Below are 16,950 nucleotides of genomic sequence, written 5' to 3'. Positions count from 1 at the left end.
AACACCTATATAAAAATCAACATAATACATCACTTTTATGGTTGAAAGTGAATTCTTTTTAGTTCTTCCAGTACTACAAAAACTCAGTTAAATGATTCAGATACCCATGACTGCAATGAACTGGTGTGAAAACTGGTAATATGTAAAAACTCATATTTCTATTCCAGTGTTATGGATATTTTATTCCCAGCAGATAAAATCCGAAAATGCAGCAGCTGCCATGCTGCTGGTGATGAAAGCACAGTGAAATATACTTATTAACCCTATGAAAACTTTCTGGGACTATTCAAAAAAGACAACTTTTCCCCCAAATAGTATTATTTCCAAACTCACCTGTAACAATTCTCTGGCTGAACCCCTTTTCTCCACATCCATCTCCAAACATCGATTTAAGAAATCCCGAAATATTGGGGAAAGCTTCTCTGGATTCTGAAGTTCTGGGGTTCCATTAGTTGCTATCAGGTACAAGGCCTAAAAACACAAGAATAATTTTGACATACTTGAGACAGTTCAACGAAGTGAGAGAGTACTTTAAAAGTTACTTAAAGACAACTGCCATACACACTAATGTTCTTATTTCTACCCATTTTGGTTAAATATTTTTAACTTTATATTTAGACGTTATATTTCCCTGACTTCTTTTTCAAAATTATCTTCATCCTTTTCTTGTTTTTTGGATTACAAATGCACATTGGCAAAGAAAAACCTACTATAATACATAAGGGTATAAAGAAAAATGACTACAATTTTACAATTAACAAATAGTATCTCATTTATCTTTCTTAAGATTTTTTCCCCAAGTTATACAACAGTTTAAAACAATGAAATTTGTTGAAATCTTTTCTAAAAAATTTTAAACTAGCTACATCTATATAACTATAGATAAACAGATGGAACACAGGATTTTTAAAGCAGTGAAAATACTCTTTAAGATACTTTAATAAAGGACACATTATTCAGTATACATTTGTTCAAATCCATAGGATATATGACATCAAGAGCAAACCCTAATATAAATTATGGAATCTGTAAGATAATGATGTGTGAATTTTAGGCCATTCTGTCAGGTCTGTAGTGCTATCTCATTTTTGTTTTAATTCATTGAAAGTCAAAGTGAAGTTGCTCAGTCGTGTCCGACTCTTTGCGACCCCATGGACTGTAGCCTACCACACTTCTCTGTCCATGGGATTTTCTAGCCAAGAGTACTGGAGTGGGTTGCCATTTCCTTCCCCAGAGGATCTTCCCAACCAAGGAATGGAACCTGGGTCACTCGCATTGTAGGCAGACGCTTTACCATCTGGGCCACCAGGGAAGTCACATTTAATTCATTAGCAACTCACTAATAGATATACGCAGGTCAGGAAGCAACAGTTGTAACCGGACATGGAACAACAGACTGGTTCCAAATAGGAAAAGGAGTACATCAAGGCTGTATATTGTCACCCTGCTTATTTAACTTATATGCAGAGTACATCATGAGCAACAATGGGCTGGAAGAAGCACAAGCTGGAATCAAGATTGCCGGGAGAAATATCCATAACCTTAGATATACAGATGACACCACCCTTATGGCAGAGAGTGAAGAGGAATTAAAAAGCCTCCTGATGAAAGTGAAAGAGGAGAGTGAAAAAGTTGGCTTAAAGCTCAACATTCAGAAAACTAAGATCATGGCATCTGGTTCCATCACTTCATGGGAAATAGATGGGGAAACAGTGTCATACTGTATCTTTTTGGGCTCCAAAATCACTGCAGATGGTGACTGCAGCCATGAAATTAAAAGATGCTTACTCCTTGGAAGAAAAGTTATGACCAACCTAGATAGCATACTGAAAACCAGAGACATCACTTTGCCAACAAAGGTCCATCTAGTCAAGGCTATGGTTTTTCCAGTGGTCATGTATGGATGTGAGAGTTGGACTGTGAAGAAAGCTGAGTGCCGAAGAATTGATGCTTTTGAACTGTGGTGTTGGAGAAGACTCTTGAGAGTCCCTTGTACTGCAAGGAGATCCAACCAGTCCATCCTAAAGGAGATCAGCCCTGGGATTTCTTTGGAAGGAATGATGCTAAAGCTGAAACTCCAGTACTTTGGCCACCTCATGCAAAGAGTTAACTCATTGGAAAAGACTCTGATGCTGGGAGGGATTGGGGGCAGGAGGAGAAGGGGACGACAGAGGATGAGATGGCTGGATGGCATTACTGACTCGATGGACGTGAGTCCGAGTGAACTCCAGGAGCTGGTGATGGACAGGGAGGCCTGGCGTGCTGCGATTCGTGGGGTCACAAAGAGTCGGACACGACTGAGCAACTGAACTGAACTGAACCGAGTGATATGACGTTGAACATCTTTTTACCTGCCTTGTTTGCACACATGGATATTCTTTGATGAGTTGTATGTTCAAATCTTTCATTATTTTTACATTAGGATGTTTTCCTTGTTGAATTCTAAGAGTTGTTTGTACATTTTGGATAACACTCTTTTTAACAGATATGCATTTTAGAAATATTTGGATATATTTTCAATATTTGTGACTGGTCATTTCATTCTCTTAATAATGTCTTTCTCAGAGAAGATTATTCCAATTTTAATGAAGCAGAATTTATTATTTCACGGATCATACTTTGGATAAGTATCAACCCAAGGTCACCTAGACATTCAACTGAATTATTTAAAGATTCTGTTGTATTACCAAAATGCCATCAAAAAAAGGATATCAGCTGGCACAATCGGCATATGAGAGCGTCCATTTCCTTGTTACCTAAGTTCATTTCTCTTTACATGACATTTCCTTCCAAATTTTCATTTAAAAATTTCATTCTAAGAAATAATCTCTGAGGTAGCAGTTATTTTCAAGTTAAGATCGTGACACTGTTATGAGCTTCTACACCCTCATCAAAAAGGATTAAGAGGGAAGCCCATACCTATGGTTGATTCATGTTGCTATCTGACAGAAAACAATGAAATTCTGAAAAGCAATTATCCTTCAATTAAAAAAATAAATAAATTGGAAAGAAAAAAAAAGCAGTTGCATTAGGTACTTCTCGTCCCCAAATACTTAGTAACCTTTTCTCCATTTTAGGATAAATCTTATTATACTCCTTATTTTCATTCATATTAGTGATTATAAGCAGCCCAGGTCTCCCAGTCATTCTTCAATTTCCCCATTCTAATACCTATTTGGTTCAGCATATTCCCCTTTCTGGGTCACATTTTTTCATACAGTTCTCCTTGCCCCTCTGCCCCAACTCCAAATACTTTTCTTATTGAGGCCTGGCTCTTCCAGGAGGACTGGGCCTCACCCACAGTGCTCTCCACACCTCTGTACTTACACATCTGAGCCTGGAGACCAGTGTTCCTTTGGCTACTCACTGCCTCTTTGAGCTCTCTCCCTCCTACTCTGTAATTTCTGGGCTTTCAAACTCATATCTACTTTTCCTTGTTTTAAACATCTCCCAAACACTGTTACACTGTTATTATCTCTAACATGACTCACATTCATGGCAATGTCAGTATACAAAGATGCTTGTTACGGTTCCCTGACGTCTTCTTTGATGTCCTTGTCCGTTCACCTGCCTCAGCCACACACATCCCATGGTCACAGGCTATAATATCAGTACCAGTAACTGCAACTATTGAATCTCAATTGTACTCCACCTCCTACCTTTTTCACTCCTAGTTCCCCAATGCCAGCAATTCTTTGACTCCAATGGACTTAAATTCCCATTGATTTTCCAGTGTCTATCATCCCTTTCACATGATCACTTCTTTGACCGTCTCACACTTCATAGACCTTCTCACACTTCATAGTATTCACTTGGCTCAACATGGTTAAACTTCTGCCTACATCTTGCCTATAATCTATGCAGCTAAGTATGGGGGAGGAAAAAGATATATCCCTGCTACTGGCATCAGTAACCTCACAGGGGCCCTTAGGGCTTCCAGCATTCACACTAGACATCCCTGTTTCACTCACTGTCCCCCTCTCCTGTCTCTGTTTCAAGACACCATACATTACATTCAGCTGTCATGTGTTCCAAGGCTCCTCTTGGCTACAGCAATTCCTCAGACTTTTTGACAACTTTGATAGTTTGGAGGAGTACTGGTCAGGTTTTATATTGTATGATGCCTCTCTACTGGAATTTTTCTCTACCTTTTTCTCTCATGATTAGACTGAGATTATGGCTTTTGGGGAAGAAGATCAGAGTTAAAGAGTGCCAGGGCTTCCCTGGTGGCTCAGTGGTAAAGAATCCACCTGCCAATGCAGGAAACAGGTTCAATCCCTGTGTCTGGGACAGTCCGGGAATATCCCTGGAGAGTCCACTGCAATGAGAAGCCCACTCACCACAACTAGAGAGCAGGCCCTGTTCACTGCAACTAGAGAAAAGCCTGGGCAGCAGCGAAGACCCAGCACAGAAAAAAATAAAGCAATCAGTAAACTAAGTTCAAAAGAGTACCATTTTCATGACATCATATCAAAGGTATATACTATCAGCATGATTTACCACTGATGATACTGAGTTGATCTAAGCCTGGTTTAGGTAATGTTTGTCAGCTTTCTCCACTGGAACGTTTTTCCTTTCTCCCTGTTTTCAAACTGTGCTCCTTGGAAGGAAATTCTCTGTTTGCAGCCTACACTTAAGGAAAGGGGAGTTGGGCTCCATCTCCTTTGAGGTGGAATATCTTCATACTTTATTTGGAATTCTTCTGAATGTGAGGTTTGTCTCTTCTGCCATATTTAGTTAATCACTTTTGCCATTTTACATACACATAGGCTCTTTCCTTCTGTCACTGTTTTATTTTTTTAAGATACTTAGATAAGAAAAATATTGTACATATATACCAACACAGTTACTACTTCTCGTGCTCTTCATTTCTTTGTGTAGAACCACATTATCTTTTTCTTTCTGCTTAAAAGACTTCCTTTAATATATCCACTGGTGATAAATTCTTTCAATTTCTGTATGTCTGAGAAAACCTTTATTTTACCTTAGTTTTTACAAGATTATTGGCTGTAGATTTCTTGGTTGACTGGTTTTTTGTTTTAAAACTTTGTAACTTATATCGAACACATATGAGAACACCTAAAGCTGTCTCACAGCTCACTGATACTATTTCATTTTTTAAAAAATTCATTTCAGTCCTTATTTTTCATATTAAGTTTATTACATGTATGATCATTAAATCACGAATCTACATTATATTATCTGCCATTAATACAATCTCAAACTCTCTAGTTACTACCTACAAGTTAGATTTGAATTAAAAAAAAAAAAAAAAACTTTCAAATGTCTCTACTTAACTCTTTTAACATCTGGAATGCAACTATTAAAATTATTTTACCGGAGAAGGCAATGGCACCCCACTCCAGTACTCCTGCCTAGAAAATCCCATGGACGGAGGAGCCTAGAAGGCTGCAGTCCATGGGGTCGCTGAGGGTCGGACACGACTGAGAGACTTCATTTTCACTTTTCACTTTCATGCACTGGAGAAGGAAATGGCAACCCACTCCAGTATTCTTGCCTGGAGAATCCCAGGGACGGGGGAGCCTGGTGGGCCGCCATCTATGGGGTCGCACAGAGTCGGACACGACTGAAGTGACTTAGCAGCAGCAGCAGCAGAGGAAGGTACAGGTTCTCATTTCCCAAAATATTGTTTTAACCCATTTGACACCAACACCTGACCTGAACCTACACTGATTGATGCAAAGCTGTTTATAATCATCATGTTTTCTTACTGTGAATATTTCTTGCAGAAAAATAAATAAATAAATAATTTTAATGACCTTGTACATGAATTCTTTTATCTGTGTCAGTTCTGGGGTGGTTTCAATAGATTGATTTCCCCCCTCATGGGTTGTATTTTTCTGCTTTTTTAAACTGCCTGGTATACTCTGACTTGATTATTTCGGTGCTTACTGCTTTTGAACTGTGCTGCTGGAGAAGACTCTTGAGAGTCCCTTGGACAGGAAGGAGATCAAACCAGTCAATCCTAAAGGAAATCAACCCTGAATATTCACTGGAAGGCCTGATGCTGAAGCTGAAACTCCAATACTTTGGCTACCTGATGTGAAGCAACAACTCATTAAAAAAGACCCTGATGCTGGGAAAGATTGAGGGCAGGAGAAGGGGATGACAGAGGACGAGATGTTTGGATGGTATCACTGACTCAATGGACATGAATTTGAGCAAACTCCAGGAGATGGTGAAGTACAGAGAAGTCTGATATGCTGCAGTCCATGGGGCTGCAAAGAGTTGGACATGACTGAGTGATTGAATAATAACCAATTAACTTATAAATACAGATGTAGCACTTCCAAAAAAAGTTGATAAGATGGCTGGATGGCATCACCAACTTGATGGACGTGAGTCTGAGTGAACTTTGGGAGTTGGTGATGGACAGGGAGCCTGGCGTGCTGCAATTCATGGGGTCACAAAGAGTTGGACATGACTGAGTGACTGAACTGAACTGAAGTGGAATATATCCTAAAAAACTAGGATCAAAATGCTTAACTATGCAGCACCTCAGGATGCAAGCCATATCTATTCTATTGTCTGTCTATGCTCATTAGACCTGGTGACCTGATCTCAGAGCTTTAAAAAATTCTATAGCTAACAATTTTATATTTCTATCCTGGATCCCAGACTTCCACATTCAACAGCCTATTCAATATATCCACATGGACACTTGGATATCTTAATAGGCACCTCAAACCTAACATGTCCAAAACAAGTTAAAAATGTTACTTCCTGATCTGGTACCTGCTACCTCCACTTCTCTTCTCTACTTGCAGTCTTCCCCATTTCAGCCAAGGAGAACCTCAGTTTCATCACTCCAACTGCTTAGGCCAAACTCCTAGGGGCATCTCTCCCTCTCTGTCATGTAGGGTCTCCTTTCAAAGTACATTCAGAATCCAACTACTTTTTCCAGCCTCCCCCAACACCATTCAGGTCTCAGCTATCATCATTTCTTGCCTGGATCACTGCATCAGCCTCCTAACTGATCTTCCTGCTTCTGCCTTTGCCTCTCTTGAGAATCTCTTCTCAACAAAGTAATCCCATCAAAATCTAAGAGTGATCCTGTTAAAACAGAAGGAAGATCACTTTCACTTCTCTATTCAATACTCTCCAACAGTCTCCTCGTCTTACTTGTGCAGAAGCCAAAATTCTTCAAAGGCCTATGGTACCACAGTTGGCTTCATGTCTTAATTGATCCACCTTTTTTCTCCTGCCATGTACTCAACTGTAGGCTAGCTATGCTAGAATCCTTAAGGATCTTTGAATATATAAGAAATGCTCCTGCTTAGGGCCTTTACACATGATGGAAATGTTCTTCCCTTAAGTAAGTGAGTACCACTCTCTTATTTCCTATGTTCAAATGCTACCTCAGTGAAGCCTCCCCAACCACTCTTTGGAAATTGGACACTTGACTCTCTGCCTACCAGCCCCAGTACTTCAGGGTCCATCATTTAACATATTACATATTATTTCTATTTTAAAAATTGTCTTTCTCCTCCTTCTATAGTGGCAGAAATTTTTGTTGGTTCTTTAAGACTGTACCTTGCATAGCACCTTATTGATCTGAGTGTCTTGAGCAAGTACTCAAATCAGTGTTTGCCAAACATATGAATGAACCAGTTTGGGGGTTTTAAAAACTGTTCTCCAGTGTTTTAAAATTAATCACTTCTATATAAATACTTTAATTGCTCAGTTGAACTGGAATCTCTGCAAGACGATGAAAAGTACTAGGAAAATGAGCATTAAAAGCCAACACAATCCCAACAGAGCACCTTCTACATATACCCATTACACTGGCCTCTGTAGCTCATTTTACAGCATGTCCAACTTATTTTGAAAAAATTTTTTTTAATTTCTGGCAATAAGTCTGTAGTCATGTATGGTAATTTAAAACTTTAAAATAATTACTTCATTGAGATGTAATTCACATCACCCTTTTAAAATGTACAATTTAAGGTCTTTAGTATATTTATAAGACTATACAGCTATCACTAATGTCTAATTGCAGTATATTTTTATCCTTCCAAAAAAGAACACTCACATGTATTACATTTCCTCCTCTCTTCAGTCGCTGTAAACCACTAATCTCTTGTCTCTATGGATGTGCCTGTTCCAGAGACTTCATAGTCGGTTGATCCTCATTATTTGAGGATTCCATATAGGTGAATTTACCTATTCACTACAATTAATCTGTAACCTCCAAATCAATACGCTCAGTGCTTCTGTGGTCATCTATAAACATCTGCAGAGGTTAAAAGCAGCGTACTGTTCAGCATTCCTAAGGGCAAGAAGGCTATAATGTGCCTTATGGAGAAAATGTACTGGTTTGATAAGCCAAATTCAAGCATGGGTTACAGTGGCTGTTAAGTCTAACATGACTGAATCATCAATATATATTAAATAAAGTGTATTTAAACAGAAATAGACATAAAGCAAGGTGAGGTACTGATCAGTTGACAAAAATGTGACTTCCTCTAGAAGCAATGGTTCAGTATTTGTTAATTCAGTGTTTGCTGTTTTATAGAACCTAACTACCCTACCACAAATGAGGAATCAAAACTGTAAAGGGAATCCAACAATATGTAATCTTTTATGTCTGACTTCTTTCACTTATCATAATGCCTTCAAGGTTCAATGCTGCATGTATCTGTACATCTTTCCCTTTATTAAGGCTAAATAACATTCCACTGTATGGATATACTACTTTTCTTTATTCACTCATTAGGTGACAGACATTTCCACCTTTTGGCTATTATGAATAATGCTGCTATGAACATTTGTGGACAAGTTCTTGGGTGAATATATACTTTTAATTCTCTTGGTTATTTACCTAGCAGATTAACTGCCAAGTTACATGGTAACTCAATGTCAATTTTTAAAGAAACTGCCAAACTGTTTTCCAAAGTGCTATGCCATTTTACATTCCCACTAGCAATGCATGAGGGTTCCAGTTTCTCCAGATTCTCACCAATACTTATCATTTTCTGCCTTTTTTATTACAGTCATTCTAGTAGGCATGAAGTGATTTTATTGAGGTTCTGATTTGCATTTTTTAAACTGATATGGAGTTATATATGGTAATGTAAAAGAAGGAAGGAAAGAGGGGAGGGAGGGTGGAAGGAGGAGAAGGGAGAAAAGGAGGAAGGGAGCAAAGAAAGGAAGGGAAAAAGAGAGAAAGAAGCAAAGTTGGAACTCTACCTCAGCTGCTGGAACATGAAACCGTTTAAAGTCTACTGACTTCATCTGTTTCTGGGGACCCTCACTCTTTTGTCTGAATGTGGCTTTAACACTGCCATCTACCCAGCCTCCTCACAGATGGGATCCTGCTTTCCTCTTTGTAGCTTGGGGTACAGAGGCCAAAGTTCAAAGTCAATAACCTGAAGGTTATATCTACAGTCTCTTAATTCTACAGAAAACTGAGCAAATTCTTATTTATGTGCAAATTTAAGAAATAATATAGCTTGTCAAAAAATTACGAACTCTTTAACCTAACACATTCAACTCAATAACTCAGAAGCAAATACTTTCTAGATATAGAGTGAGAGAAGAGACTGGGCTTTTTTTTTGGGGGGGCGAGTTTGTTGTTTTTAATCAATTTTGTATCCTAAATCCTTGGCCAGTGCCTAGAATATGCAAGTTCTAAATTAATGATTCAAAGAAAATTATTTTCTAAAAGTAAGTTTAGTGTTTAACTGGTCTTACCCTCAAAGGATTTTCATTGAGGTATGGAGGCTCTCCTTCTACCATTTCAATAGCCATGATACCCAGAGACCAGATGTCTACTTTGGGGCCATAAGCTTTCCGTGTAACCACCTCTGGTGCCATCCAGTATGGCGTTCCAACCATGGTACTCCGCTTACTCTGCTCAGGGGTGATCTGGGCACAGAAACCAAAGTCAGCTACAAAACAAAAAAAAAGATACAAAACATCTTGAGTTAATGGTGTCCATGGGTTGTTTTAGGAGTTTACTTTATATGACAACGAATTATATTTGAGTATTCATGAGTATTCAGTCTCTTAGTTTTCAAGAATGTATTAATAAAGTAAACCAGAATGGGCTTACAGATATTTTGATATTATATACATTCACTTTTTAACTTTTACTTCCCAAAAGAAGAAGGTAATTTATTAGGAAGGTTTTTATTCTAAACAATTAATTTTATCCTAAAACTTTTAATAAAGTTGAAAAAGATCTAAAAGAAAAAGTAACCAAAGGTGGACACCAAAACTGTCTCCACTGTCAATCAGGCAAAGGTCAGGAAGTGGACACTACTTTTGAGGGAAAAAAACAGAAGCTAGAATTAATAAGAAGCATATGAGTCAGCAAGAGAGCCCAGAAAAAGAACACATTTAACTGCAACTGTACCCACAAGGTCTTCACCAGCATTACTCTATTCCAACCACCTCATTTTATAACTGAGGAGCAGGATACCTAATTTAGAACCCAGCGTTAATTCAGTAGGAAAGTCAAGATAAGAATCTAGAACCGTTTCCTTCCTTCTACTGTTAAACTCATTCTATTCCATGTGTAAATACTGTTAACATTTAGGACTGTAAGTTCTGGACTTCTGTTATGCATTTCCAAATATACAAAAAATATCTACAAACTGGTTTATTTTACTTAAATATTTTACTTAGGATATTTTGTAAACTGCTTTTTACAACTATTTTTAGAGATCTTTCTGTATTACTATACTAACCTACCTTATTATTCTAACTACACAACTTTACAGAACATAAAAATACCTTAATGTTTTTAACCATTTCTGTACTACTAGATTATTTCAGATATTGTTGGTTTTCCTTTACAAGGTTGCAGAGAACATTTTTGTACTTATTGCTGTGCATACGTTCAGCAGTTTTATAGCAGACAGTCTTAAAAAGCAATTGTTAGGTCAAATCATAACATTTATAGCTAAAATGAGTGCTTATAAAACTGTTTCAAGTACCTCATAAGAAAAAACATACCACATTATAACTTTATAATAGGTACATTTATTATTATGACTTCCATTTTACAAATGGGGAAACTGAGGAACACCAAGATCATTCATCTAGTGAGTGGCAGAGCCAGGGTAAAATATTATCCAAAAAGGTCAAATTTAGTTTACCTGTATATTACCTGTATAATGTATGAGAATATCAATTTCTAGCTTTCCCATGAAAATTACAATTATTAACTATATATTTGACCACCAAATAGAAACTAAATCCTCATTCTTACAGTTGAATAACCTCTGAAGGATTTTTTTTTTTTTTCCCCACTTTTTGGCTGGACTACAGAGCTTATGGGATCTTAGTTCCCCAACCAGGCATTGAACTCACACCCCCTACATTCAAAGTGCAGAGTCTTAACCACTGGACCATCAGGGAAGGCCCTGAAGAATCTATTTTTAAAGAGATGTTGAAAAAGGAGCCAAATTCTCTAGGCAAACAGAAGAAATAGTTTTTGGTCTCCTGATCCAAGAAATGTCTTGCATTTTGCATAGTTGGAGAAACTTCAGTAGAAGTTCTTGAATCCTCCAGAAGGCATGGTTGGAACTGAGATTATAGCCAGCAGAGGAAGAGAGGTTTTTTTTTTCCCCATGACTCTATCCTGTCTGGTACAGAAGACAATTAGGGAAAGGGGTTTACAGACGATTTTCTCCCTAAAAATGTCATCTCTGATGTCTGGGTCACACAGGCCTCTCCTAATTAGACCACCATTTACCAAATTCAAAGAAAGACGAACAGCATAATGAGAAAAATCTACCCCAACAGGTAGCAGAGACAAATCCAAGTTTATGTTTGGGAGACAGCACCAACATTACAATAGTACCCGGCACTGCTCCTCAGTGTTTTACATTTTTGGTACTCAGAAGAATTCTCTTGAGATAGGTACTATTATTTTCCTTATTATACAAATGAGGAAACAAACATAAACAGATTACATAATTCCACCCCAAATTATTCAGCAAGTAGCAGTAGATCCACTATTTAAACTCAAGCTGTCCAGCTGATGGTCCATATCTTTTTACTACTATTCTCCCCCACTCCATGTATTGTCATAAAAACGTTAATAGCAGGAAAGAGTTTTTACTTAAACAAAATGCAGAAAATTATAAGTAACATATAAATGTTATCTATTCACGTATTACTCACTAAGTTTAACAGATCCTTCCATGCCCAAAAGCACATTGTCACTTTTGATGTCTCTGTGGATCACTTGATTAGCATGTAAAAACTCCAATGCCTGTAAACACTGAACAGAAGAAAAACACGTATCAATGAAATAGTCCCTGAAAAGTCTAAGGGAAATTCACATACACTATTTACCTGAGTACCACCTCTAGTATCTAGTAGAAGACACTCTAATAATACATTTACAGAGAAAAAAAATTCTGTCACATGCAAAGTTACAAAAATAAGACACCTTAAATAATTAGATCCTGCTCTTCCTACTCTGGTCTTATCCAGAAACAACTATTAAATAATGTCTTATCTAGTCTTATTTCTGCCACAGGTTATTTAATACCATAAGAATATCACTTAGTCTTCAATGTTCTCATTTTGAAATGAATGGGCGGGTCAATATGATTTCTAGGCCTGTTCAGGTTTAAATTTAAACGTCTAAAGGTACACAGCACTTGGTAAACATGCACAAGCCTTTTTACATATCATTTCAACAGTAATGGGGACTTCCCAGGTGGTTCAGTGGTAAAGAATGCCTGCCAAAGCAGGAGCCACAGGAGATGCAGGTTCGATCCCTGGGTCAGGAAGATCCCCTAGAGGAGGAAATGGCAACCCATTCCCATATTCTTGCCTAGAGAATTTTAAGGACAGAGAAGCCTGGCAGGCCACAATCCATGGGGTTGCAAAGAATCGGACGTGACTGAGTGACTAACACTTTTCACTTTCAACAGTAAAGGATAAACTTGTAATCATTCCTATCTGAATCTGAGATACTCAGAAGTCTAATCAATATAAGACACTGGGTAGTCTGGTTCTTTCCAGTTCTTCAGTATGATGTAAAATGTTTTCTTCCTTTCTTCTATGGTAGGTTTCATATAAAGCTATATCCATATCCTAGATACTATGCCATATTTCAGAAAGCACTGAGTCAAAAGAGCAGAAAAAGTACTCTCACTTCCTTAAAAACAGAATGAGGTTAAATTTTTTAAATCTGCTTGCTAAGATTTTTTAATGTAAACCGCATATAAATTGTAACTTGGAAAAAGCTATGTTTTTATTTCTTACCCACATTAAAGTAGAACAACAAATGAAGTCTGTACATCTTTACAACTAAAAATTTCATTCAAAACACTGCACTACTCAAAGAAAAAAACTAGTACTGCGTCACATTTACCAAGCATTTAAGCAGATTTCTGAAAAGAATAAATCCCCAGAAAAATACTTGTAGGAATAAACAGAAGAACTCTTAAAATAACCTTATACCAATTAGGAATAAATAGAGGAACTCTTAAAATAACTTTACACCAATTATGACAAAAATTATTAGAAAAACAAATTAAGTATAAATAAATTCTTGTTCTTATCAACTTTTAAGTGACCAAACATTCTTCATTTTTTCAAACATTCATTGTTAAGGGATATATTATTAAACTATCATATTTAAAACTATTAAAAAGTTCTTATTTCCATCCTTCCTGAAACAATCAGGAGGAATATCCATTAAATGAAGCATAACCACACCAGAATTAAAATCTTCGAAGAATATTTTTTAAAAAAAAAATGCCAAATAAAAGACGAAAAAAGAAAAACATCACATATATTGTTCTTACATGAACAAAGGTTATAATTTACTTATAATTCACTGTAAAAATGAGGGAAGCCTAATCACAGGAAACATAACAGTTGTAAGAACTGTCACAATTTCGTCCTTTGTGATAATGATTCCTAGGATTCCAAGTAGTGTCTCAGTTTTAATGACAATCTCATTAACCTAAGTTTCATCCACAGGAAAAAGATTACATGGAAGACAGAAAGGCTCATTTTTGGCTTAGATGTAGGCAATGTGACAGAATTCTACTGGCCTAAACAAACAGTGTGTCTCAAAATTCATTAATGAATATCATTTCATTGGTCGCCTTTAAGGAAATCAATAAATCCACAAGCAGACATTAATACATACCTAGGGAGAAGATGTGTGCCACTTTGTCCGTGCTTCCACTGTTGAGTGGTATATTTTTAATGGCACCCCCTCTTACCCTCAAAAGTATCCTACTTGAATAAATAAATATTTCCCTTTTTTCAACTCGGTTAACCACATGTTACTGTAACTTATCAAAAAGGGAGCAAACTCACCTCTCTGCACACAGCAGCTATCTGGGCTTCATCCATGCATGTCTCTGTGACAACATCAGTAAGGGATCCTCCGGCCAGGTACTCCATGACCACAAACAATTCATCTCCCACCAGGTAACTAAAAGAGAACAGACAAAATACATCCACACTTTCACTTCTTCTAAATACATGGTGCTCTATATTGAAGATTTCAATTATTAGACACCCTGATAAAAAAAAACAGCCCAGAAAGCTGGTAGCTTTGATAGCTAGGAAGAACACTGAAAAGGTGCTTTGTAACAGCACAGAAAAGCAACAGAAGGTCATTATGATTTTCCTAAATCACTTTAAAATTTACCCACAATTCTAACTTGAGTGTGTACATAGATTATTCCAGTTAATATAACCCTGTATGGTATGAACTTCCAGATGATGGAGGCTTCCAGGAGATGGAGACCTGGAAAGGTTTGGTAACTCATACAAGGTCACATAGCCAGTAGGTGACAGAACCAGAATCTGAAACTAAACACAACTGGTTCCAAAGCTTATGGCTTACCTTAACCACCCATGCTTTACTGACTTGTTAAAAAGCAGAGAAATGTACCTGGAAAGTTTATTTCTATGAACATGGTCTCCAGAGGTAGGCCTAAAGTCTAAAAGTATGTTTTCTCTTAATCCATTCAAAACAAATTTAAATACGGAAATTAAAAAAAATCACCTATAGTTCCCTATCTCCAACACAATCACTATTGTAATTCTCACTTATTTTTCTACTATTCTTCTTTCATTCACATAGACATCCTGCTTTAAAAACAAATCTGTTGTAAGGGAATTTCCTTTTGGCCCAGTGATCAGGACTTCGTACTCTCACTGCCAACCCATGGGCAGGGAACTAAAATACCATATGCTGCATAGTGTGGCCAAAAAAACAAAGGCTGTAAAATACATAATTTTCTCTTCTACTTTTTGTTCTGTTATTTGACATCAATTCCTAAATTATATGAGGTTTTGATAAACATGTTATTTTTCCAAGACAAAATCTGAAATAAAATTGACCTGAAAGTTTAAAAATTGAGCGGTCAATCACCTCTGTATCAAGACATGAATCACAGCCAATCTTTCCTTAGTGTTTCTGCTCCTGATCATTTGGACTTGTTATGAGCACTAGTAGCAGTGTCCTCCATTTAACTGCCTTCTCTTGATTGCCAACTGATACCTAAGTAGAAAAGGGACCTTCTAAACTGTAACATGGGCTTCCCTGGTGGCTCAGTTGGTAAAGAATGTGCCAGTAATGTGGGAGACCTGGGTTCAATGCCTGGGTTGGGAAGATTCCCTGGAGGAGGGCATGGCAACCCACTCCAGTATTCTTGCCTGGAGAATCCCCAAGGACAGAGGAGCCTGGCGGGCTACCGTCTATGGGGTCGCAAAGAGTCAGACATGACTCACTGACTAAGATCACAAACTGTAACATGCTATTTTCACCTCTCTCCCTACTTTGAGTTTACTTTTCAGTGTTGACACTCAACCCTAGTCTGGCTAATCTCCAAAACCATTTTTCTCCCAATGTTTAAGAAATATTTCTATTTACCTGTCCAAGAAATTAACTATGTTGGGATTCTTTAATTCTTTCATCACCAGAATCTCATTAATGATCAATTCCTTCTTTGGCTGTTTCTGTAAATTAATCTGCTTAATAGCAACCTATGGTGGAAACAGGAAAAAAAATCAGAACAAGCTTCCTAATTCTCTTAGAAAATCATAAACACTAATAAGTTAATCATCTAATTTATTACATACATCCTATTCAGTGAGATTACAATTTACTCATAGGCAGTGCTTTAACTTCCACACTGCCTATGCACAATTCTTTGTAATACAGAAGCCCTAGTATTTTCGGATTTCTCTTGAAATCTAAACCCAAGGTCAGTCCAGTGCCAGAAATTAATCCTCTTTTCATCCAAACTAGGAAAATAGTTTTTAAAATATTTATTTGTGAAACTAAACACATAATTAATTACTTCTTTTTTCCCCCTCAGTAAGGAAGATACTATAAAATTCTCTAGAGCAATCCTTCAACATATTCAACTGAAAAAGAAATTCCTCATTGATTATTCACAGGCAGATCTAGGTTCTGCCTATAGTAAAAGCTAATGGTAACACCCAGAAGTAGGAAAAAATTGCTTACCTCTTGTCCCAATGCCACATCTGTAGCAGTGAAAACTGTGCCAGAAGCCCTAGGGAAAAAAAAGACACAAGCAGATTTAAGATTTCTAAATCATTCTCATTAACATCCAAAGACTTTATTCTCAAAACAACTGGAAGGGGGTTAAAGAACACTGAAGACAGAACATCTTTAAAAAAGGTAAAAGCAAAAACAAAGAGGGGAAGAGTAAGAAAGAGGTAATCCTTGTGGCTAAAACTTATATTAGAAATTTGTCATAAATTTCAGACCTACAAAAACATAGTAAAAAGATCAGACAAGAAGAAATCAGTAACATATACTCATGGATTTATTTCCCTTCTTAAGAAACAAAGAACTACAAACAAATTTAAAGGTTCTTATGTGGCCTTTCCAAAGGCATCCGCCCTCTTCCCCAAAGTAACCTGTGCTGGACATTCACTCTGTATTCAATGTGCATAATTGCCACATGTTTC

The 16,950-nt window shown here is 37.2% G+C and overlaps 1 protein-coding gene across 1 annotated transcript in view; it reads right to left on the bottom strand.

Moving 5' to 3' along the window:
• Positions 1-16,950, bottom strand: part of PAK2 (p21 (RAC1) activated kinase 2) — a 92,879-nt gene that overhangs the window by 8,296 nt on the left and 67,633 nt on the right. The window contains exons 9-14 of the mRNA XM_027537357.1: positions 16,481-16,529; positions 15,884-15,996; positions 14,317-14,434; positions 12,154-12,253; positions 9,715-9,911; positions 334-471 (exon numbers count right to left, since the gene is read on the bottom strand). Coding sequence (XP_027393158.1) covers positions 334-471; positions 9,715-9,911; positions 12,154-12,253; positions 14,317-14,434; positions 15,884-15,996; positions 16,481-16,529 — 715 coding nt within the window. The remainder of the gene's footprint in view (positions 1-333; positions 472-9,714; positions 9,912-12,153; positions 12,254-14,316; positions 14,435-15,883; positions 15,997-16,480; positions 16,530-16,950) is intronic.

The sequence above is a fragment of the Bos indicus x Bos taurus genome, chromosome 1, assembly GCF_003369695.1.
Source record: "Bos indicus x Bos taurus breed Angus x Brahman F1 hybrid chromosome 1, Bos_hybrid_MaternalHap_v2.0, whole genome shotgun sequence".
Classification (NCBI taxonomy): Eukaryota; Metazoa; Chordata; class Mammalia; order Artiodactyla; family Bovidae; genus Bos; species Bos indicus x Bos taurus.
This window is presented reverse-complemented; position numbering and strand designations above follow the sequence as displayed.